Here is a 27,170-nt window from a genome sequence, read left to right as displayed (position 1 = left end):
GTAAATTCCAATTTAGGTAACTTTTATTGAAATTTAAAAATTGTTCTTCATTTTTAGAAAATGCTAAATATGCCAAAAACCTTACATTTTAATCATATACTTCTATAATGACACTTACCTTTAATTTTCTCCCAGAATCCGAAAATCAATTAATATATAGGGTGTTCCATGAAAAAAAAACATAATTTTGATGTGTACTTTTTTTGGAGACACCCTGTAGAACTCTCTATATTTTTAAAAAAATGCTCTAAATTAACCTACTTATGCTCACAAAATTTAATTTCAATACAAACTATCCTTCTTCTTGGAGCCTCCGCGTCGGATGAGAGGCACCACCCTGTATATTTTTATTAAACCTAAAATGCTAAAATAACATCTTAAAACCCTAGCAATAAATTTAAATTTAAGGATTTATATCAAGATAAACTAGAAATTAACAAAGCATCGCGGTGTTCAGTGACAAACCAGAAATAAATAAAGTTTATCGTTGATAACAGTGAAAACATGCAATAACATTATAAAGTTACTTGCGCAGACACTTAAATCCTTCGACCAGAAACGGGTACGGAATATGTAATTACGAAACCAGTTTATATTCGATTAGCGAGTTGTTTTGGTTGTACGGCACTGAATCTGGCCGAAAATTAGCAGAAACCTTAGTTAAAATACCGCAGATTAGTGTAATAATTATACTGGTGTAATTACGATGTAAAAATAAATGGTGCAATGTGCAACAAAGAGTGAATCGCTGGTTAAGGATTATTGTTCGAAAACCTTGGATACAATCACGGTAAATTTAAAATTATTATTCACAAATAAATTACTAATAGTTACACATTACATTATACAGGGTGTTTCAAAAAACATGTGCCCTCTCTGATACACGTGATTGTGCTTTGTTTCCTAGCTACAGGGTGTTAAATTCTTAATATTTTTTCGACTTATTATAATTTTCTTCCAAGTACTTTTAGCGTTTCAAATGAAATTTTGAGGGTGAAAGCTACTATAAATGCGACATATTTTAAGCCTAAAAAAGTGTCGCCATATTCACCAGGGACGTGCATATGAGTTATCACTGGAATATTTTTTTCAAAAAAAGTATGTACGCCACTGATTTTTTTTCTTTTGTTTGCAAAATAGTGTAAGCAGTTTAATGCCGATTGAAAGTTGTCTCTTGATATTTTGTCGATTTCGGCCTCCTTGATGAGAAACGCAATTTTTTTAATTTGTCTTGATCCAAGTCTAATAGCAATCTTTAAAAATGTTTAATATTATCACTTGTTATGCTTGGAAATTTGAATATCACAATCTTTTAATATTCACTTGCGAAAGTGTTCAATAAGTAGGTACTCATTGATTCCTCATCAAATATGAAAATGAATATGAAAAAAAGTTCCTATAAACATGGGTATGGAAATGCATAGATTTAGAGTCAAAGGATGTTACAACTTTTTTAAATTAGCTTTTTTTCTAATTATCTTAAATACCATATTTTTTTATTTGAAATTGCTTTAGGTTGGACTAATAGTAATAATATTTAATAATAAATTAGGTGAAATATATAATTTATTAATTTCATTTTTCAAGAGATCACTTTTAATTAGCATTTAACAGCCTATTCAATTTTGATATCAAAAGAAAAAAATCAATGGTACACATGTTTTTTTTTTGAAGATATTCCAGTGGTAACCCATATGCACGCCCCTGATGAATTTATCGACACTTTTTTAGCATTAAAATATATAGCACTTATAGTAACATTTACTCTCAAAATTTCATTCGAATCACTAAAAGTACTTGGAAGAAAATTATAATAAATCGAAAGATTATTAAGACTTTAACACCCTGTAGCTACGAAACAAAACAGAATCGGACCTATGTTGATATGAAAAATAAATCTTATTTTTACGTAAGGAATCTTCCCACGAGAGATGGCACATGTATTTTGAAACACCCTGTATATTACACATAGATTACTATACAGGGTTGTTCACCACATACGACGCGGAGTATTGTAGCTAAACTCTTAGATTTTTGCAAATTGTACGTTTTGGGTTCATTGAAGGGCTATTAGAGCTACAATTTAAAAATATTTTTACAAGATACAGAGTGGCCCAGATAAATAAAAAATATCAAAGTTATATTTTTTTAAATGGAACACCCTGTATATTATTACATTTTTAGTTTCTAAGATTAAAATAAAGGTAAATTTGATTAAGGTTTACCGCATTTTAATCTACCCTTTTTGAAATATTTAGGTTTTTGTCAAAATACAATAATAATTTTAATGCTTTATTTCTCCAGGCGTATTTAAGTTTTTAAAACCAAATATTGTACTGATATTGTCTATTTATTAAATTTTGTGTTTCATTAATAAAAATTATACTACCTTATACAGAGTGTCTAAAATTTTATTTTAAATAATAATTAGCTATAAACGGCAATAACTTGTTTAATTTAAATGGAACACCCTGTATATTTTACAAGAATCAGATGCACAATTTAATTGTCTATCAAATTGTATTGTATCATATTTTACCTATGACTTCAGGTTTTCGCAGAAAACGCATTTTCTTATAATTTAGACCTCAAAAATCAATATACCCATGGAATATTGACATTTTTGATTATTTTTAAACATGTAACAAACTTTTAAATGGTACAGATACTAATATTGTCGATATAGTTCGTTTATGTTATTAAAAATTAAAAAAAATGTTTAAATATTTGTAAAAGAGAACAAAATAATATGATTCCAGTATTCAAACTACATTAATTGACTGTTTGCGTTTATTAATAATAATTGCTCCAAATACTAAAAACCTTAATTTTGTATGTGTATTAGGCAGCGTGGTAAAAAGTAACACCTTAAAAATGTTATTTCACTTTTTGACGAATGCTTATTTATAACAACAGAGATGTTCATTTTCATAACTTATTATTATATAGATTTCTGATTCCAAATCCACATTTATTTAGAATAATTTATTAACTAATACAATTAAATATGTAATTAATTAATATTTTGGCGGAAATAATGGCGGTATATTTAATTAATGTTTCTCTTTTATAAAGATATAAATAGTTTTATTTTTGTATACCAATACTGGTATAATATTATCGTTTTTAGCACCTGTACATTTGTTGCTTTAAAAACAATCTAAAATGTCAATATTCCATGGGTATTTTGATAAATGAGGTCTAAATTATAAGAAAATGCATTTTCTACGAAAACCTGAAGGGATAGGTAAAAATGGCATAATACAATTGATGAACAATTAAATTGTGCATCTGATTCTCCTAAAACATACAGGGTGTTCTATTTAAATTAAACAAGTTACTGCCATTTAAAGCTGGAAATTATTTAAAATAAATTTTTAGACACTCTGTATGAGGTAGTATTATTTTTATTATTGCAACACAATAACTGATCAATAATTAAACTTCAGTAAATATCTAGTATTAAAAACTTTGATACCCTTGGAGAAATGAAGCCTTAAAATTTTTACCGCAATTTCACAAAATTGAAAATATTTAAAAAACGGTAAGGTTTAAGGGTAATAAACCTTAATCAAATTTACCTTTATTTTAATCATAGAAACTAAAAATGTAATAATATACAGGGTGTTCCATTTAAAAAAATACAACTTTGATATTTTTTATTTATTTGGGACACTCTGTATCATGTAAAAATATTTTTAAATTGTAGCTCTAATAGTCCTTCAACGAACCCAAAACTTACAATTTGTAAAAATCTATTCGTTTAGCTACAATACTCCGTGTCGTATGTGGTGAACAACCCTGTATACACAGAATAAATCCACTAAAACAAACAAAAAGAGAAATTCGTCTCTTTTAATAAAAAAAACCTACTGTGACAGTAATAATAAGTGAAACATAAGTATAACTAAAGTGAATAGACGTTTTATTTTAAGAGGGAATATGATAATACAGAAATCAAACAATGAATATAAAAATATACAGGGTGTCAAAAAAATAATGTATCTTACTTCGGTAGGTGATTCTACAGATAAAAATAAGACAAAAAGTTCCTATAAACAAATGCCCTAAAATGCTTCGCGAAGAAGTTACAGTCCTCGAAAGGGTAAATAAAGATATGATATTTTGTTTATTTTTAAAATCATTGGTAAACCGTTTTTCTTGAAACTTGGTACTCTTACACACATTTTGACGATTTTGAAATGACGATCGATGACATTTCCCATATATGTATGTAAATCTGCATATAAAATGATACCGTCATCACTGAGGCCATTTTTTATTATATTATATTTTATTGTTGTTTAAAAATTATTTGACGTTTCAAGGAACGCAATAACAAAAAAGTTTCAGAATAAAAATATTAATAACAGAAAAGTTAGTTTTTAGGTCGAGTTTACTACCATTGATGAAAATTTTGTTAACAATGATTACTTATTAATGATATCAGTCATTTATAATCATAAAGTAAATTACAGAGTGAATATTGTTCTTAATTTACTAATTATAAACATTTATTTTCCTTGTTTCATTTAAATTAGAAATAAGAAAACATCAAGAGATGACTGCGCAAATTCTTTGTTTGCAATTCTTCGTTTACAATAATTATTGTTAGATGAAATAACAACTGATATGAATTCCCATCTTAAACAGCAATCTATAATCTATACTAATATATAAAATCCTTAAGTGACTGACATTACTGATTAATCACGATCCTGCTCAAACCACTCAACGTAAGAAGCTCAATTTTGGCATACAGGTTGATTCTAGGGTGTAGAGGTTCGATAAGAAGGGATTTTTCGAAATTCCAGTTCCAAGAGGGTGAAACCACCCCTCAAATATTACAATATTTTTTATTTAAAAAACAATCAAGTTTCCGAAAAAACGCTTAAATACGTATATACTTTATTTTGTTTTTTACATATTTTAAGATTTTTTAAAAATGTATACAGGGTGTTTCGAAAAATCTGGTCATTGATTAAGCACGATCCTGCTTAAAGCGCTTGACGTAAAAAGCTGATTTTTGGAAAACAGATTGACTTTAAGGTGTAGAGGTTCGATAAGAACGACCCCACTTGTTATAGAGGCCTAAGCATTAACAGTTCGGTCAGCAGACTTTTTGGAAGGTGCTACAGGGTAGGCTCAGGGACAGTATTGGTGACAAAATCTCGGAAGACCAAAGCGGATTCACACCGGGAAAATCTTGCACAGATAACCTTTTTGTCCTGCAGCAGGTGATGGAGAAAAAGATAGCAGTAGATCAAGAAGTCCATCTAGCATTTATTGATTTGGAGAAAGCGTACGATTCTATTCCCCGCAGCAAGATATGGGAAGTATTGAATATCTTAGAAGTAGATAGACCTTTGCTTAAGATAATAAAATAGCTATATAAAGAAAATGAATCGTACGTTAAGATAGGACACAGGCTATCTAATCCAATTAACACCACAAAAGGGTTGCGACAAGGATGCAGCTTATCTCCTCTGATCTTCAACGCTTACGTCGAATTAGCCCTTAGGGAATGGAAGACGAAATATCAAGGTATGGGAATACCCATTGGGGACAACACACTATTTACCCTGAGCTTTGCAGACGATCAGGTCGTGATTGCGCAGGACTCATACGATCTAGAGTTCATGACTAAGAGGCTTTATCAAGAATACAACAAATGGGGACTTCAGGTTAGTCTAAAGAAGACCGAATACTTAGCTGTCAATTCCAACGCTTGTTTTGAAGTCTTCATTAATGAAAACGTCCAGATTCAACAAGTAGACAAATTTAAATACCTGGGTGCTACTATCAACAACGAGGGTTTGGGCAAAGAAGAAATACAAACCCGAATTCAGCAGAGCAAACAAGTTATTGGATGTCTTAACAGCCTCTGGTGGGACCGAAACTTATCTGCAACAACTAAAAAGAGACTTGGAAGAACATTGGTGGAGTCAGTTCTTTTGCTATGGTTCAGAGCTGTGGACTCTGAGTGCAGACGCGAAGCGCAAAAATCAAGTTGTTGAAATGGACTACCTTAGAAAGAAGTGCAGGTATATCTAGGATGGAAAAAAAAGACAAACATCGAGGTCAGGCGTATCATGAATGCATCGGAGGAGACAGTACTGGATCGAATCGAAAAAATCCAGCTTAAAATGGTTTGGACATGTTCTGCGTATGCCGGAGAACAGGTGGCCAAAAGAGTTTTTCAATGGGCTTCCCAGAGCAGAAGAAAGAGGTAGACCTAGAAAATCCTGGAACGGAACGGTTACGGAAGCAATGGAAGCTCGTAACCTAGAAGCTGATGACGCTCTAAATCGAGATGTGTGGCGTAGGGTAACGGGAAGGCAGCAATAGGCTGTAGTTGGAAATGAGTATTAAATACTTAAACCAAATCCCGTTTATATATAGGTTCGATAAGAAGGGATTTTTCGAAACTCGTATTCTAAGGGGGTGAAACTATCCCTCAAATATTAAAATATTTTTTATTTAAAAACCGGTGAATTTTTCGGAAAAACTTGTAAACACGTATATTTTATTTTGTTGTTTTACATGTTTTAAGATTTTTTATAAATTTATACAGGGTTTTTCATAAAATATAACCTGAATGGTCATATTAATAGGTTATATTAATCGCAATTCTGCTTAAACTGCTTGACGTTTAAAGCTGACTTTTGGCAAACGGATTGACTGTGGGGTGTGGAGGTTCGATAAGGAGGGGTTTCTCGAATGTCAAATTCCAAGAGGATGAAAACGCCCCTCAAATATTACAATATTTGTTATTTAAAAAACGGTTAGTCTTTCGGGAAAACGCTTGGACAAGCATAATTTATTTAGTTTTTTTATATATTTTGAAATATTTTAAAAAATCATACAGGGTGTTTCAAAAAGTTGGGTAATTTCTTAACCACGATTCTGCTTAAACTGCTTGACGTAAAAAGCTTATTTTTGACAAACGGATTTTTTGAAAGTCAAATTCCAACGAGATGAAACTACCCCTCAAATATTACCAAGTTATATAATAATATCGCCATATTGTTTTTTCTCATGCTGACATAAATGTGAGAAAATTTTATCCAGTTTGTGTGTTAATGGAAATTCTTGCTTTGCGTTATCATCACCATTACAAATGATTAATTCGACGCAAACGAAGTCGCTGGTACACGCTAGTTAAGTATAAAAATCCCACTTTAACAGTTTGATCACAGGAAAGACTATTTTGCGAAAAGTTTAGCAACAATTAATATAAAAAGATACAAACGCCTTTATGAACTGTTTCTATAGGGTAAACCAAAGAAAACCAAGGTTCCAGCCCCCAACTGTAACAGTTTCTCTTCAGAAATAGTAAAAGATATTATTTTATAAATCTTACAGGCTTCGGCAATAGTGCGTCGCGCATCTGTAGCTCCTAGAATAAAAAACTTGAAAATTTTGTTTAAGTGTAAACCTAAAGTATGAACGAAAATGTATTTCTGGAAAATATTTTAACTTCTATAGGGTGGCTAAAAAAGTGTGAGTGGATCGGGATGATTTTTTAAATGGAACACCCTGTATATTATTGCATTTTTGGTTTTGTTTCATATCACTTTACATAACCTTAAGGTATCAGTAAATAGATTTTGATAGTTTCAGATATATTAATAAATAAATAAAAAATATATATTTTTCAACCTTCCTTAAAGAAATGATTACAAATACAAGATCTGTGTTGAAATCAAAAAATTATTATATATTTTCTTTAGATGGTCTATACTTACTTTGCTATAAATATCACAATTTTAAATCATATAGAGTGTTCAAAATTCTACGCCAAGCTTTTTAAAATATGTAATAATTTTCCTTCGTTTTTTTTTAATGGAACAATCTGTATATTATTTTTTTATTAGATGGCGAGTTAAAAAATGAGCATTTTTTGTATTACAGTTTTTCAATTCTTAATGGTTTTGCAGATACACGCAGTATTATTTCATATGGCTCTTTGAACGGTAAAATACGTGCGAAAAATCTTTGGGTGGCTTTAATAAAAATTTACTGTGGAAAATGCCATGTGAAATATAAAACTGTGAATATCTGCGAAACAGTTAAACATTTTGAAATACTGTTAATACAAAAATTGTTCATTTTTAATTCTCCATCTATTGAAAAATTGATATACAGGTTTTTATTTAAAAAAACGAAGAAAAATTATTATATATTTTAGAAATTTTGGAGTAGAATTTTGAACATACTGTGTAGTTTACGATTACCATATTTATAGCAAAGTAAGTACAGACCACCAAAGAGATAGTTACAGAACAGTTTTTGTATTTTTAATATTTTTTTTAAGAATGGCTGCAAAATATGTATATATTTTTTATTTTTTTTTATTAATATCTCTGAAACTATTAAAATCTGTTTACTCATATCTTAGGGTTGTGTAAATTGATCTGACAGGAAGCCAGAAATACAATAAAATACAGGGTATTCCATTTAAAAAAATGATCCTGCTCCACTCACACTTTTTTGAGTCACTCTATAGAAGTTAAAATATATTTCTGAAGGACATACTTTCGGTTAGCACTTAAACAAAATTCTCAGATTTTTTATTCTAGGAGCTACCCCAAGTAACATTTTAAGTTCCTTTAGGTTATATATTCTCAAGGTTTAATAAATGTCTCATTGGTATCTTACAGTGTTTTGATTTATATAAGTGTAGCGGTTGGTTACTTATCACTAATAGTAACCTTGAAATGTTTATCACTTTCCTTATAAAACTAGAGGTTCTTGTTACTAAAGGTTTCATAATAAGGTTTTATAAAGGTGTTCACATCTATTTTATATAACTTTTGGTATTAGGTTTTATAAAAGTACGCAAAATATACACTATATAATTAAAGGTGTTATTAAGAACCATTATGTAACCAATAATACTACAAGTTATATAATTGTTCCCCCAAATCGTTTTTTTGCACCTTTCAAATGTTTGCATGCTTTATATAACCTGTAGTTACCGAATATCAAACCTAATGACATGACCTCAAATTTTTAATATAATCAAAACAAATAATATATTAGCAAGCAAAGCAATTCGATATTATAATGAATAATAAAAAAATAAACTGGGACAAAACACAAAAATACATCTACGTTCAAAAGAAAGGTTCTTCAGAATTTTTTAAAAAAATAGGAATAATCCAAACTTCATTCAAACTACATCTACCAATATTGAAAGCCAACATGTAAATTTACCATCCACAAGCAGAGATCAGGATCAACCTGAGATATTTCCAACAGAAAGTTGCCAAAACGATCAGGAACAGGAAGATGCCTGGTTAAGTCATTCTCTAACATAAGAGAATGAGCTTTGCGCTTTAACATTACACATTCTGCACTTAAAGAGCTTTTTTCTATAGTCAATTCATTCATAATTGTTCTACCAATGTGCCAAAGGACCCTAGGACTCTTTTGCAAACTCCTACCACTTTAAATATAGATCAAATTGAACCAAAACAGTATTATTTTAATGTTATGAGGTTTTCTGCACATTTTTTGTCAAATTGCTGTAATGTCAAAGTTCGTTCGCAGGGAGTCGCTACAGTCGACACCACGGGTTACATAAATGTTTTCTGGGTGACTAAAAGTAGCCATAAATACCCCGGCATTTATAATGGTGATTTGTATCACCTTTAGTTGTATAAAACACTAAAATTGGTGTTTGAAATAACCCAAACTCATTTACGCAGCCTTAAGTAACCAAATTTATATAATGGTTGATGAGTATGTTATAGACCCTAAAGTAATATATAGCACTTTAAATATAATGGACGCCATTATTATTAATGTCTTCATTTTTGGCTACAATGAGTATTTCTAAGATAACGTTGAAAATTGGTACAAAACTATATTTTGGCCAGTTGCCAGTTATTTCTATGTATTAAAAAAGTCGTTGTTCTATTATTTATATTAATAAATTTGACTTTCATTACAAAAAATTTACCATATTTTTTTTGTTTATAAAAAAATCTATTAAATGATTCTGCTTTTGGGGGCGCATGTGTTTTTTGGAGGTAAAATTGATTTTCACACAATAAATTTAATATCGCATATGAATTTAGTACTCTGGCTAGGCACAATAGATTTTATTAAGCCAGTAATTTCTATAAAGTCATTTGCATAACGAAAAAGCTTTTGTAGGGTATGACAGGGATGGCATCATTTTGTCTCTTGTGTCTGGTCTGGATTATCTGCGTAGGACAACTTGGAGCAATAAGATCATATCTGCTTTTTTATGTTAAAAAAAGAGGCAAATATTAAAGTAGTTAGTCCGACAGAAACAAGTTTATCTTCGAAAAACGCGCATGCGCGATATTTCTCTGGAGGTAATCTCGGGGAACCTTCTCAATACCGCTATATAACTATTATATACCCTTTTTCAGTTTTATAGCGGTAACTCGATAGGATATACAGGGTGTTTCAAAACAAATGCGAAAAACTTCAGGGGGAGATTCCTTGTTCAAAATAAAGGGTAGTTTGCTTCATAAACGTTGGGTCAAAAGTCAACCATTAGGGAGATATCGCGGTACAAAGATGGCGGAAAAATAATGTTTTTATTTTTTATCTTGAAAACGAAAGAGATAGTCTAATGAAATTTTATGGGAGCATTACTGTTACGAAAACACACTTTCTGGTAATTTTTTCACTTCTTTAAAGTGAGTGGAAGGGGTTGAAATAAACTACCCTTATCATTCTTGTTAACGAAATTTAAAGAAAAATCTTATCAAACACATGCAAAAAAAATGATTTGGATAGCTTGGTTTATTTAGAAACTTTTTTATCTCTTGTGTTTCTTTGATAAAACTAGCCGATTTGAAATTAAAAAATAACATGTAAAGCATTACATGTCAGGATCAAAAACATTTTTAGATAAAGAATCTAGTGATAATAACGATAATAATAAGAATCTAGATAATAACGTATTGCAGTAGAGTAATGTCAATAAAATAATATTAGAAACATCCTAAAAAGTGACAGCGGCCGACTAGATTTTTTCCTAAAAAAATTAGAGCAGCCCACTAGATTCTTTATCTAAAAATGTTTTTTGTCCTGACATGTAATGCTTTACATTTTATTTTTTAATTTCGAATCGATGAGTTTTATCAAAAAACCAGAGAGATAAAAAAGTTTCTAAACAAACTAAACTATCCAAATGCTTCCATAAAATTTCATCAGTCTATAGTTTTTCGTTTTCAAGATAAAAAATAAAAACATTATTTTTCCGCCATCTTTGTACCGCGATATCTCCCTAATGGTTGACTTTTGACCCAACGTTTATAAAGCAAACTACCCTTTATTATGAACAGGGAATCACCCCCTAAAGTTTTTCGCATTTGTTTTGGAACACCCTGTATAAAGGTGTTGACAAAGTTTTCAGGACTTTGGTTGCACACCTTGAGTGTTGAGGATTACCACAGGAACAGAGTTATAAAAGGCACCGTTAAGGCATATAAATGTTATATAATGGTTACCAATAAATCACGACAACCATTCTAGATGCGTTTAGGTTGTATAATATGGTGTTGGGAAGTTTCCTAACACACTTATAAAACAAATAATGTTTCTTGGGACAGATGCCCGACTCACTATTGCCGGACCCTGTATAATATGTCCTAAAATCTAGCTAATTTTTGCGTCCTCAAAAGTTATTTGAAAAAATTTAAATATTTATAAGAGCTTCGTGCGAACTATATTCTATGGTTATTTAAAATATGACAATGCTATTATAATGTAGGTATGTTATGCGCAGAATGTTTTACAGATGTTTAGATAATTTGATATATGACCCGACTATTTAACATTTCATTATTAATTGTGGATATCGTGAATCCCTTCGCTGATTAACTCATATAAACATAGAATTAATAAAAAAATATAGCTTATACTTATATAAAAGAACGTGATACCAACTGACAAGTGTGCAGTTAAACACAGTCTAAAGAAATTAATTTTCCATGATAAATAATGTTCTATCAACATGTAAAGGACAATGATTAAAAAAAATACTAATAATACATTTAATTTCCTTGTTTCTATATACTAGAAACAATAACAAAACATCAAAAAATTACCGCAAATTTTTCGGTTGCAATACTTCCGTTTATAATAATTCTTAAATGAAATAACAACTTTGATGTTAAACAGTAATTAGAATGTAGAATGTTTAGGAGGGGAGTTAATCACCGCGACCCTACAGATATATTGTGTGTTCCCCTTTCTTACAATATCAGGGCTTTAACAAAAGCCAGTATATCAGACGGCTCCACAGAGACCAGCTCTCCATCCTCGACATCAGCCATTCGAAAGTTCAGGGCACGAACAGTCGTCGTCTCGGCGCACTCAGTGATAAGGTGTTTTGGTGTTTCCCCATTTTCCCCACAAAATCTGCATTCGCTGTTGTTTCTCAGCTTCAGCCTACTGAGATGTTTGTTGAGAAGGAGACAGTGCCTGAGACAGTGTCCTGTTTGAAACCCCGTGACAATTTGACAATCCGAAGATTGTTTTTACTTTAATCAAGGAAAACCTTTGATTTTTCTCAGTCATAAGTTCTGAGCTGTCTGTTACTCGCTGACGAGTATTCGACACACATAAAAAAGATTGTAACGCAAGGCGTTTTCTTTCATGAGCTTTTCTGTTACTGAAAAGCCCGATACGTGATGTTATCTGCCTACCGCACTCCGGACATTCAAAAATCTCATTGCTTTGTTGCCTCTTTACTTTTTGGTTGTCGCTGTTAACTAAGTTTACAACTCTTCTCCATTGAGTTCTATTGTGCCTTCTGTCCCTTGATGAGCAGACACCCAGTGTAGGAAGACTTTATTTTCTTTGCCTAAAACAGTAATTATTAACAATAACAACTCCATTTTGAACAGTTTCAGAGCAGAAAATAAATGGCTCTTTTGCAAAAACTTAATAACAACAATACAACAATAAAGATTTTATGAACTATATCTGATTGTAAATAGTTAAGCTAATAAATAGTACTGAAGAAAGAAATGTTATACAAAATAAAGGGATGACCCGGTATTTTAGAAAACGCTATATCTGGTATACTGGGGGAAATGCCAGCGCACATTTTAATTTTTTTTAATAGTTATACAGGAAGATGTCAACATATTTTTGTACTAAATTTGAAGTTTTTTAAATAAAATGCTATATATTTTTTTCTCGTTAAATGAATCTGTCATAATATTTCCATTTAAATCTGCTTCGACTTATTTTATAAAACACATAGTTATTGTATTTGAAATAACGAAGTTTTTATGTAAAATAAATATTTAAAATAGGCCAGCAATTTTTGATACTCCTGTATACATTTAAGGAAGCAATAACATTTTTAGTAAAGTTTTATTCTCTGGTTTCAAAGTCAGTACAATAATTAACTCTGAAAAGTAATGTACAGGGTCTTGACAAACTTTTTTTTTATAGCATGCATATTTAAATACCTTTAAATATCTCAAAAACCAAAGGTTTTAAACATATTAAACCCTTATAATAAATGCCTTATTTTATGCCCAAGAATCGAAAAATGAAATAAAATACCGGGTGTTCCATAAGAAAATATATAACTTTGGTATGGATCTTAGTTCTGACACACCCTGTACATTTGCAAATAATTTTAAATGATTTACATTGCCTCCCTACATATACCCATAAAAAATTTTGTTTCTACATTTTTTCCTTTTTATATAATCAACCGAGGCAAATGAGATGCGCCACCCTGTATATTTATAATTAAATCTAATAATCTAAAATATCTAACAGGAAACCAATATAAAGCATTCTAGAAACACGGGTCTACATTGTGTATTAACAATAAGAGTTACAATTACAACGATTCTGATAGTTTTATCACTTTTAAAGGCAAAATAATGATAAGTCTAGAATATTTCTTGGAAGATGATACGAAAGCGATTAACAAATACCACGAAAGCATACCACAACTGTTTGTTGATAAAATTTAAAGGACTATGACTTTATCTAATGAAACAAGTGACAATTTTGACAGATGATATATCTAAAAATTGATAGGAATTTTTTTTCCAGAAAGTCAGTCAATATTATTACAGAATTGGTAATGTGTAGATCCGACTAAAAAATGTTTTGATCTAAAAATGTGATAGATTTGTATAATTTTTTAATGTGCTATTAATGTTCCCGAATAAATGTATATTTAGCAAAAAAAAATGTGTGGCGAGAGAAAAGCATAATGTTATCAAAAATCTCCTTTATAAATTCAGTTAATATTATAAAAAAAAACGATATTTCAAAATTATTTTTTATGACATAAAATACTTAACCCATATCTTGGTCTTATCCTGATCTGTAACTTAAAGTATCACGTATTATTTACTTTACTTGTTTTTATCTATAAAAAATAAATTGTATATTTTTAATATAATTAATCCTTTATATCTTTATTACATCGAATGCCGCCATTTTTTTAATATGGTTACGTTTTGCTGGGATAATAAAAGTCTACCTAATTCAACTAACAAAGTTTATTAACACTGTGGAACAACACTAAAAACGATTTAATACTATTTACACTTTAAAAACTACTAATATAATAACTATTTATATGACGAATTTATGTCTAATTTATTTGACTATCTTCGTTCGAAAACTCTCACGTAAAGTCAAAAGTTCCATACCATGATCTGCAAGTGCACGGATTACATGTGCACACGAACTAGCTTAATACAATGTATACCACTTGAATAAAAAAGAATATAAATGAAGTATTTTTAAATATTTTTTGCACTTTGTGTTTTTCTTTGTATGAATAACCTTGAATAATGGCACGGGCCTGTTAATAAAAATTCAGTTCTATTTTTGAGATAAGTACTTTAAAATACTGATAAAGTTTATTAACTTACGTTATAGATAAGTTTAAGATGCTGTTAATTATATTATTCATCTTTCTACCTCCTGTAAAATTATCCTTTAATTGATTTTTGTTTTTATTTCCGATCTGTAAATATAATATTTAATCTTTTATAGGAATGATATTTTGTTCCCAATCTGTTATTTTAATCTGCTTGTTTTCTGATGATAGAGTTAATAGCCACTATATTGTATCACAGCCTATTTAATTAGACTGTAATATTACTTTTAGGAAAGTTTTAATTGTATTAAACTACGCCACTGTAAAAAAATGTACTGCATCTAAATATGTAGCTCTTTACTTTTCGACACACTCAACAATAAGAAAAAGCTTGGATTCTACAAGTATTGGAGACAAACGTTCCCTAAAATCAAAGTAGCAACTTTGAGTCCTCAATATTGGTGGCAGCGGTGGGATAATGATGAGGGAATTAATATCTGACAAACGAATCTAAAACAACGGAAGGAATTCGGGCAAAAAAAGTCGATGTTGTCACGTTTAATTATAGAAAAGCAAAGTTGCTCGATATTACCTATAAATTGAATATATTTTAGTTCATTTCAGCATACATAATTATATATATGCTAATATGTTGACGTAGTTCTTATTGTAATAATGTATATTTATCTAATTAACTGATTTCGTTCATTCTGCCTATTATAAAAGGTAAAGTATTTCCTTAAGGTAACGTCCGCTTAGGGTAAGCTGGCAACGCTGACAAAATTCATCATGGCATCCCGGATTCAACAAGTCTGATTGGTGGAGTTTCTCGCACGTCTTGTCGCCATTACCCACACCTTTATGCCCCTCTCTAGGAATAGTAGAAACAGTCACTACTATTCAAAAATCCAGTGGCGATGTTATTGTATTGTGTTTTATATGTTTAACTTGATTTGTGTTTATTGTAATTAGTACACGCGTTTTAACAAATATTACTATATTTGGCAAATGACTAAACAAAATGTAGGTACATTTAAAGTAAAATAATATTATAAACTTTACTGGAAAATATTATAAAAATTCCTGATATATTTTTATGAAACCCCGCACGCTCGTGGATATTTTATGAATGAAATCGGTCATGATTTTAGAAAATTGCGATCCCCTTGCCGTTGCCCCGTTGTTTCAGATCCGTTTGTCAGACTGTAAAGAGAGAATTGGAATTAAAGAGTGTGTCTTAAAGTGTTAAGAGTGTCGAATTAAAGAGTTAGTTACATCTTGGAGCTTAAGAAATTAAAGAGGACAAGAACTATTTTTCAGTTTCTTAGTTCAGACTACCCAATAGCCAGAGGCGTACAATACAATTTTAATATTCTTCAAAGTAACGAATGTAAGTACAAAGGTTATAAAATTTTACAATAGAAACTTAAATAATGTTTCTTTTCGGTTTATTGTTTTTAAGGATAAAATGTTTTTAAAAGATCTTTTTAGTGGGAAAGACTGGTTTCAGATCTTTTTTAAATGCAGTTCAAAAATTTTTACAGTGGCATAACTTAATACAGTTAAAACTTTCCTAAAACTAGTATTACAATCTAATTAAATCTAATAAATATTTCAAAATTGTATTTTAAGACAAATAGACTTAAGAGTCTTATCCTCAGCCAACATTGGAACAGATCACAAACTTGTGCTAGGAAAGATACGAATAGGTGCGCCGCTATCCAAAAAAAGACCATCGATAAAAACTGAAAAACACAATATAGAATCCCTCAACCACGAAAGCACTAAACAACTTTATTCAAACAGATGCCAAACACATGTCACTCTTAACCCCATAGTACAGTTTGATACTCCTAACACAGCTTGGAACAAACTGAAAGAAAACATCTGCAAAGATGCTAAAGAAGCTTTAGGAACACGTACTGTATCACACAATAGAAGACCGAACATTAAACCTTGGTTTACATTAGAAGTCAAGAACATTACAAGGGAACAGAAGAAAATACTTACAATACAAGAAATCTCCAACACCGGGAGAACTGAAATATCTATACCAAAATAAGGAACAGGACTAATAATAGAGTACGAGAAATTAAAGAAGAATATTGGCAGCGATTTAGTAGCGAAATGGAGGCGGATATGTACGGAGCACAAAAACGTATTTGGAAGATGTTGAGGGGTTTGAAACGAGAAACAAATGAAACAATACAACTAAGAACAATTGCAGAAGATACGTGGGAAAAATATTTCAGAGACTTATACGCAGAAACAGATGAACCAATGGAAGCACAAGAGACAAGCCAAAGAGATAATACAGAAGATCATGCGCAAATCACTTACAAGCAAGTAGAAGAGACAATAAGGAAACTTAAAAATATAAGATCTCCTAATCAAGATAAAATACCAAACGAGCTAATAAAAAACGCAGGCACGGCTATCATAGAGGAATACACAAAACTGTTTAACATTATATTACAACATAAGAAAATACCAGAAGAATGGAAACAAAGTATAACAATACCCATTTTAAAAAGGGAGATAAAACAGACCCAGCAAACTATAGAGGAATAACATTACTGAGCACCTCGCTAAAACTTCTGACTAAGATCATTGCGGACAAAATCTCCTCAATAGTGCCAATAAGCGAGGAACAACAAGGATTCCGAAGAAATCGATCAACTACCGATGCACTATTCATACTCAGGCAACTAGTTGAAAAACTTAGAATATAACTCTCCAGCCTATCTATGTTTTATAGATTTAACAAAGGCCTTTGATAGAGTCCAACTAAAAGACATCATCACCATCTTGGAAAGCAGTAATGTCTCAAAAGAACTCACAGAACTTATCAAGGACTTAAACACAAACACAACAACCCAAATAAGAACAAACTTTACCTTAACGCAGCATCTTCGAACTACAACTGGTATTCGCCAAGGCGACAGCCTCAGCCCTCTGTTATTCAACACTATCATGGATCAAGTAATAACAACCGTCAAGAATACTGGATTAGGATATCAAATGGGAATGCATAAAGTAAACATATTATGCTATGCCGATGCCGCAGTACTTATTGCAGAGTCAGAGGACGACCTCCAAAGAATGCTACAAGCTTTTAACAGACAGGCAGAAAAACTTAACATGCAAATTTCCACAAATAAGACCAAATACATGACCATTACAAAGGAGCCTCTACGGTGCAAATTGGTAATAAAAAACAAAACTATTGATCAGATAATGTCATTCGAATACCTCGGATGCAAAATTACAAGCTCAGGATTCTTGGAAGAAGAAGTAAGAAAACAAGCCAATAAAGCTGCCGCAATATCAGGACATCTTAAATATCCCATATGGAAAAACAAACATTTGAGTACAGACTGTAAGTCAAGAATATACAAAACCTGCATACGACCAGTGATGACATATGGTGCGGAAACCAGAGCTGAAACATCAGTAACAAAGATAATCCTACGAACTACTGAAATGAAGACCTTAAGAATGATAACTGGATACACATTGAGGGACAGACAGAGAAATGTAGACATAAGAGAAAAGTGCCAAACAAACGACGTTGTCAGATGGATAAGGCAGAGAAGAAGTAAATGGAACCAGCATGTCAATAGAATGGGCCCCGACAGAATGGCCATAATAATTCGCAACAACGTACCCCATGGCAGAAGACCTACTGGACGACCACCTAAACGTTGGCAAGACAGTTGGCAGTCAACCTCGCAAGAGTTGCTTAGACGAGGAGGAAACCGGAACTAAACAGGCGATACGCCTTCTAAAAGAAGAAGAAGAAGAAGAAAATTGTATTTTAAATATAGCAAAACCAATGCGATTGTTAATATTAGCTTGTCTTACTAACAGTATTAGTCAGTATTTATTATAATATTTACGTGACTAATTTAACACAGTTGATTATTTATTTTGTTTATAGTGAATCACTGCTGATAACTCATATAAATATTTGATTAATCAAAAATGTGTCTGATCCCCCTTATTATACAGGGTGGTCCGAACTGTATTCCGGAAACTACGGCAGCATATTCTGCAGATAAAAATATGTAAAAAAGTTCGTATAAATGTATGTCCGAAAATGCTTACTTTCGGAGATACAGGGTGTAGAAGTTTCATTTTTATTTCGATTTTATCCAAATAATTTCTGAAGTAACGTCAATATTTGGATAAAAATTGGTGTCTGGAAGTTTTTTGACATGAGAAATTTGATTTTGATGTCAATATGACTCCTTTTTATAGGGAGCGTCACCTACATGTATTTTAACTGTTTTGAAGAGTAATAACTTTTCGTCCGTACCTGTATAAAATTACTGATTGAAAAAATATACATTACCGTGACTTTTTACATAAAAAATTTCTCTTGGTAAAAATCGATACGAGCAACCGTTCTCAAGATATTTAGAATGGGAACAGTCAATACATGTCATTATTGGCAAAAATAGCATGTCGAGTAGATAGTTATTTCACTAAATTGATAAATTTGGGAAATTTTTATTTTTTTTAAATTAATCATAAATTTTTCTTCGAAAAAATGGCACTAATTTTAATTTAATAATTTTAATTTAAAAATAATATTTCCGCCAAACCACAACACAACCCATCGCATCGACGCACTGGCGCATCAAATCGACGCATAGACTAACCGCATCGGCGTATAGTGTATGGGGCTTGAGACTATGAAAAAAAAACAGAATTTAATAAAAAGTATAAATATTTATGCTTACGTTAATTATTTCAGATTTCTCCGAATAACAACTGCGTCAAATATCTCAGTAACACTAACAAAAACCCAGACATAGTTAAACAATCAGTCTTATCATTCTTACTCGTAAAATGCTTTAAATGTATACGAAAGTTTTCTTGTTAAATGAAATGTTGCTAAATTTAATTTTTTAAAAGTTTGGCAACCATAAACATAATAAATCTAGAAGCAGGAAAATATTACTTTATGATTTTAACAACAAACAACAGTGACATGACGGCGCGTGGTTCATTACTTTGGGAATACAGAAACCATAAAATTGTCACGCGATCACGCTCAATAAAACTTATTTTGGGCTATCAAATAATTAATTTAAAAATGCAAATTACAGAATCTTATTTTAATAAAAAAAAACTAGAAACCCTGTTTACTAATTTTTTATGTAGATTGTTAATGGTCACCACGACCTTATAGATCTATTGTTTCCCCCTTTCTTGAGTTATAACTCACCATACAGTCTCAAGGCTTTGACAAAAGCCACTATCTAAGACGGTTTTACAGCGGTTAGTTCTCTATCTCTAATATCAGTCGTACCAAAGATTATGGCATGAATGGTTGTTCTCTCGGCGCACTCAGTGACGAGGTGTTCTAATATTTCCCCATTTTCCGCTTAGAATCTGCATTCGCCGTTGTTTCTTAGCTTTAATCTACTGAAGTGTTCATTGAGGAGACAGTGTCCTGTTGTTGTATCCCTGCCTAGATTAATTAGATTATAATATTAGTTTAAGGAAAGTTTTTATCTGTATTAAGTTACGCCACTGTTCAAAATACCACTGTTAAAATTTCAACATTTCAAACTACACTTTTCCAAAGAGGTCCTTCAAATCCTTCAATCGAGCCTTCAATTTAATAGCTGTTCAAAAAAAATCACTTCAAATATGCGCACATAATTTTTTGCACATACATTTTTTTATAAATGCTACTGTATTATGATGTAAACAAAGGTCAACTCTCAGTGCCTTTCTACCTATAAGCAAATTTGACTACCATAAAAGACTATTAGTTTTTAACTTATTATTAATTAAACCAAAATATAATTTTCAGGATGCAATGATTTAAATCAACGGATTTTTTTTTATTTTAATCATGGATTTAATCAAAAAAATCAACTTGTTTTTATTATCACTTAATAATAATCAATTTTAAATATCAAAACTTAATAACTATATAACTAATAATAAATCGAAAGATAACTGTAAAAATTATAAAAACTTTTCCTATAAAGCTATAAAAAAGTATTCCTATAACATCTATTCATCAAATACAGTTACGCTTGTTGTTGTAACGTTTAATACTTTAATAGAACGGAAAATAATTGTAAAAGATTATAACATCTAACACATATCCCTAATATCTATTTTTCTATTAAAATGTTGGACCGATTTTTACCCGTGAATCCATTACACTCTGCTAAATGGCAGAGATTATTTTGAAATTGTGAAGTGCTAGAAATCCGGTATTTGAATACATTTCATTGGCATAGAGTTTGCCAATGAAATGCAGAACTAGTTTCTTCTGATGGCAGGTTAAATTTTTATTCCCGAGGACTAATCAGTGTCAAAAGATAAGCTGGAATCGAGGCTGTTTTATAATTTTTTTGAAACAGCTGAATCTTGATCAAGCTAACTTCTTCCTGCCCTAATTTATCTTCTAGTTCATTTCAAATCTGTACCGACATTGCGCTTTGCAATAAGTACTTTGCACTTTGAACATTAGATGGTACTAATTTTATTCTCGACTTAAGACAGTTATGACTATTTCCAAAAAAAATCCCTGTGATGTAAGCAGCCGATTTTTTGCAATAATAAGGGCATCGGCAAGAGTTACAGAATAAAATATATCGGTGACCGATGAGGAAAAATAACACGCGCCGTAAAAATGATAATATTGCCAATATCGGGCAGAGTTACAAAGATTTAGCCATTTAATATAGGACTTTAAATAGAAAATTGATTAAAATTAAAAAAAAAGTCCGATTGAATTAAAAAAAATCTAATTAAAATAAAAAATCATCATATTTTGCACCCTGATAGTAACGATTTACAAAATGTAACTTTTTTGGATTTAAGAGCTAAGTTTCAAAACTCAGCCTTCTTTCTGAAATAAACCCACCACAAAACTATATTATATATGTATGTATATTTTTTTTTGTTAATAGGTATAACAGAGAAACAACAATCAGAAGAGAACAATAAAAGTATGATAATACGATTATACCGACTAAGGCTATGACCTTAATAGCATCACCACCCAACATTCAACACAATTTCGATCCAAAATCAGCCTTAGACTACATATCAGAAGAAGACAACCGAGTGTTCCGCCACGATGAACCTAACCAGATCAAGAAGTACAATCCCACGGGAGAGCTCGTACAAAATCTGGGATATATGGGACCAGTGAGCCAACCCATAGCGCCATATATTGAGAACGTGTCCATCGAGAACTCTACTGACGTCCATATAGGTGATAAGAACATTTACAAAGGTCCGGTAACCATAAAGCAGGTCGTGTACGCGAATAATGTGCCGGGTTTGTTGGACGTGGACAGCCCAACAGTGTCGGACGCTGGATCGTACGAAAATGAAGTGGACAGTGGGTATAGAACAGACGGTGGTCATTTAGGTGAGAAGTATATTGGCGGTGATAGGAAAGTTTCTTTCGGTAAAAGCGATCCTGAGAATGGTGATGTTTCTGGGAAAGGTTGGTATAATTTTTATATTATTTGTCAAAATTGTAAACTGTTACTTTTATTTATATATCATCATCATTTTCACCTCATTCAAACATTTCCAATTATGGTGTAGCCTTCCTCACATATTTAGATACTCTCTTTGTAGTTGGGCCCATTGTTGTGTTTTTTTGTAGATGAAGAGGGAAAAAATCTTGCATAAGATACTCACAGTTGGGTAGTGCCGGATTCCTACCGACTAAAAAGCCCTCCTCCAACTACCACTTTACACTGGAATCCGTTCCCGCATTGCTGCAGTGCAAAGGGTGTCGTGATTTACTTCACATGATGCTCATTGTCTCTCTTCCCTCTCTTTACAGCTTATTATATTTCGGACTATCCGATATATTAGCTTTCATTGTTCTTCCCTTTTAACTAAGTACATCAATAATGCGGGTAAGTCAAAGTCTCAGTTGCTTTCTATACAGAATTGTTGCCTAAAAACCTGCCATCGTTCACACGCAAACAGTGTATGTTCAACATCATCACAGTAGACATATGATGTCAACCCTACGACGATCGTATAAATATTTTCAAAAACACCCATGGCCAGACAATGCTTGACTCATAAAGTAATCGACTTTTCCATATTGTCTGTTTAACCATAGTTGTATGTCGGGTATTAACCTGTATGTCCATCTGCCATATATTCCGTTATTCCATTTCTCTTGCCACTGTTGGAGAAGTTTTGTCCTTGCTAGATGTTTATCCATTGCATGGTATCTTTCATATCGTTCCTGTATGAGCAGATCAAAAACTGCACCGGGGATATTTATCTTTTTCTGGTCAGTAATACTGTTTCCATTTAATGTGAAGCTACGGTTAACAGATTGTTCTCCATTCAAGAATACCTTTGTTTTCTATTGTTGACTATGCGGGCCCAAGTTATCCCTGCTAATTTCCTAATATCATGGTCCCATCTCAGGTTTGGTCTTCTTCTAGGTCTCTTAATTCCTCGTGTGTTCCATGCTGTAATTATTGTTCTGGTTCATCTGTTGGTCGTCCTTCTTGATAGATGTCCTGCCCATTGCACACTTGAGGGATTTGATTCTGTGAATGACATCAATTACCTGGGTGTTTTGTTGTATCCACCCTATTCTTTTACGATCTCTCTGGGTTATTCCCAGCATATTTCGTTCCATTGAGCGTTGTGCGACCTTCAATTTCCTTATGATGGCCGTTTTAAAGTGTCCAGGTTTCGCATGCATAGGTCATGACTGGTAGTACACATTGGTAGAATGTTTTCTTCTTTAGATAGAGTGGCATTCCAGATTTGAAGATGATTGAGTTTCTCCCATAAGTAATCCATGCTAACTTAATTCTTCTGTTAATTTCTGGTAGTAAAGATCCCGAACTGTGTATTAGTTGTCCCAAATATATGTATTCTTCTACTATTTCCAGCGTTGTGTTTTTTATTAGAACGTCTTTTCTTTCCACTAGTTCGTTGTGCATTACTGTAGTTTTTGCTAAATTCATTTTGGGACCCACTTTATTGCTGGCTGTATTTAGTTCGTTAATTTGTGCTTGTAGTTCTTCGGCACTATTGGCAATTAGGACTACGTCATCAGCGAATCTTAGTTGGTTAAGATAATCTCCATCTATTTTTAATTCTTTGTTGGTCCAGGCCAGTTGACGGAAGATTACTTCTAATGTTATTGGGGATATCGCGTCTCCCTGTCATACTACTTTGACAGTTGGGAACTCCGAGGTTGTTTTATATATCATTACTCTTGCTTTGGCTTCTTTTATTGCTTATATATTGGCGAGAGTTTCTATACATGGCCTGTCAATACCTTGTTTCGCTAGGGCTTCTATTATTGCCTTAGAATATGGAGTCGAAAGCCTTCTCAAAGTCTATATATGTATATGTAACAGTATTTATATATAACAGCTTAATTTAAAAAGTTTCTGTTATTTTTTTATTTCATTTTTAAACATCTAAAAGAACATAGTCCAAAATGTCGTAAAATCTAAAAATTTTCATATTTTTTCATGATAATAAAGAATAACGTAAAATCTAAAATTAATAAACAAACCTAGGTCAGTTATAATTTTTTGAGCATGTTTATTATTATTAATAATAAATAAGTGTTACAATAATACAAATTACAAAATTACAAATAATAGTGTTTTAAACACTTATAATAAGTATTACTGCAAAACAAAAAAATTAAAATCTAAATAAATAGATATCGAGATAGATATACAGTATATACAGGGATGTTCACCACATACGACACGGAGTATTGTAGCTAAACGATTAGATTTTTACAAATTGTAAGTTTTGGGTTCGTTGAAGGATTATTAGAGCTATAATTTAAAAATATTTTTACAAGATACAGAGTGTCCCAAATAAATAAAAAAGATCAAAGTTGTATTTTTTTAAATGGAACATGCCGTATATTATTGCATTTTTAGTTTCTACGATTAAAATAAAGGTAAATTTGATTAAGGTTTATTACACTTAAACCTTACCGTTTTCGACATATTTTCAATTTTGCGAAATTGCAGTATAAATTTTAAGGCTTCATTTCTCCGAGGATATCAAAGTTTTTAATACTAAATATTTACTGAAGTTTATTTATTGATCAGTTATTGTGTTGCAATAATAAAATTATATACTACCTTTATACAGAGTGTCTAAAATTTATTTTAAATTATTACTAGCTCTAAACGGCAATAACTTATTTACTTTAAATAGAACACCCTGTATATTTTATGAGAATCGGATGCACAATTTAATTGTCTCTCAAATTGTATTATACCTATTCTTTCAAGTTTTCGTAGAAAATGCATTTTCTTATAATTTAGACCTCATTTATCAATATACCCATGGAATATTGACATTTTAGATTGTTTTTAAAACAACAAATGTACAAAATGTATACTCTGTTTTTTTTCTCAGGTAAGATTTCGACAGACGATGACAGAAGAAAAGCAGATGACGTCCCATACCAATCTATTTATTTTACTAAAAAAGTTTCTAATAATTTTTAAGTTATCTATGGATGGGTTTAAATATAAATCCGTCATGCGTCGTGTCTAGTTGTTTTTAACCAGTTTTATTGGTTTATTTAAAAAATGACAGATCGTATTTCAATTTTATTGGTTTGACGGAACGATGAACGACAAACGGACGCCGATGCGTATGAACTCGCCTTTAGATTTTTGTCATTTTTGACGCTTGTCAAAGTCTTGCCAAATTATTGGTTATAATTTTGTGTCAACTTTTGTTAAATACCCTGCATTTTGAAAGATGATGCATTTTGATTCGTATTATTACGTGTGTTTTGTGTCTTTTGAAGTCAAGTGGAGGAAAAATCGAGTGAAAATTAACTGTAGGCCCAGAGCACAGTTTATGGTTAATACACGCTGCCCAGGCAGAAAGTCTTATACACCAATGAAGTTGCCATCGATAAAGTTTGTATACCATTTCGTCGTAGATAAGTGCATTTCGTATATAAGGATCAAACTAAACACATACTAAAAACTGGAGTAGCTGTAAAATATCGACATCACACGATAGGTAAATAATGGATTTTAGTACTGGTGCAGAAAAATAATGTCAAAAGGTACTGGTTTAAAAAAATTAAGATTAAAGGTAATTAATCCACCTTTAAGGTATAAAATTTGGTAGGTGTTATTATTAATAAAATAGTTGTTGTATTTACCTATGTTGTTTTATTTATACCTGTGGAATATTACAAATTTGTATTTGTACATAAGTTATATTGATAAATATAATCATAAATGCGGGTAGTTTCATAAAGCTTGAAAGTAAATAATAGTTATTTTTTATATTTTTTTGGTATGTAGTGCCTTGTTCTTGTTTGTTTTGTATTAACACATACCGTTTTTATTAAATAAAATAACTCGATTACATTTTTTCAGTTTTATACAATTTTGAAGTAATCACTTGTCATCTTGTCAATCAAATTTTAAATATATCGCCACAGATATCGCTATGCGTTCCAGTTGTACCAACTTATTTCTTTGTAAAATAAAATAAACTAGTTTGAAATTAAAATGACAGACACATCTATCACTTGTCAAGGATCTTCAAGCAATTATAGGTTAGTAATATTATCGTTTTAGTAAACAGATAATATTATTTTGCCCAGGCAAAAAGAAAACCATTTAAATCTTTACAAAACAGTATACGATTACTCAAATATACCACCAGTATTTCCGCCCAAATACTAATGAATTCAATCAAATTTTAAATATCCTGTTATGCGTGTCCAGTTGTACTCAACTTATTTCTCTTTGTAAAATAAAATAAACTACTTTTGAAATTAAAATGACAGACACATCTATCAATGTCAAGTGATCTTCTGCGACAGAATATATAGGTTAGGTAATATTATCGTTTTTAGTAAAACGATAATATTATTTGCCCATTTGTATGCAAAAGAAAACTATTTTAACTTCCTACAAAACAGTATACGATTAATTAATATACCACCAGTATTTCCGCCCAAATACTAATTAACTACATACTTAATTGTGTTCGTTAATAAATTATTCTAAATAAATGTGGATTTGAATCAGAAATCAATATAATAATAAGTTATGAAAATGAACGTCTCTGTTGTTATAAATAAGCCTTTGTCAAAAAATTAAATATTATTTTTAAGGTGTTACTTTTTACCACACTGTCTAATACACATACATAATTCAGTTTTTTAGTATTTGGAGCAATTATTATTAATCAACGCAAACAGTCAATTAATGTCGTTTGAATACTGGAATCATATTAATTGGTCCTTTAACAAATATTTAAACAGTTTTTTCTTTATTTTTTT

At 31.2% G+C, this 27,170-nt stretch overlaps 1 protein-coding gene across 2 annotated transcripts in view; it reads left to right on the top strand.

Annotated features, from left to right (window-relative positions):
* Window positions 1–541: 541 nt before the first annotated feature.
* The window catches only part of LOC115883797 (peptidoglycan-recognition protein LC-like), a 43,201-nt gene continuing 16,572 nt past the window's right edge, over window positions 542–27,170 (top strand). The window contains exons 1-2 of one of the 2 annotated variants that reach the window (XM_030902201.1): window positions 542–790; window positions 21,793–22,337. In XM_030902201.1, the coding sequence (XP_030758061.1) occupies window positions 21,863–22,337 (475 nt within the window). In that variant the 5' untranslated portion in view covers window positions 542–790; window positions 21,793–21,862. The remainder of the gene's footprint in view (window positions 791–21,792; window positions 22,338–27,170) is intronic. The other variant, XM_030902202.1, reaches the window with a different exon arrangement.

The sequence above is a fragment of the Sitophilus oryzae genome, unplaced genomic scaffold, assembly GCF_002938485.1.
Source record: "Sitophilus oryzae breed Bouriz unplaced genomic scaffold, Soryzae_2.0 scaffold_1984_pilon_pilon, whole genome shotgun sequence".
Taxonomy (NCBI): domain Eukaryota; kingdom Metazoa; phylum Arthropoda; class Insecta; order Coleoptera; family Curculionidae; genus Sitophilus; species Sitophilus oryzae.
Note: the sequence above shows the minus strand (reverse complement) of the source record. Positions and strands in the feature narration are given on the sequence as shown.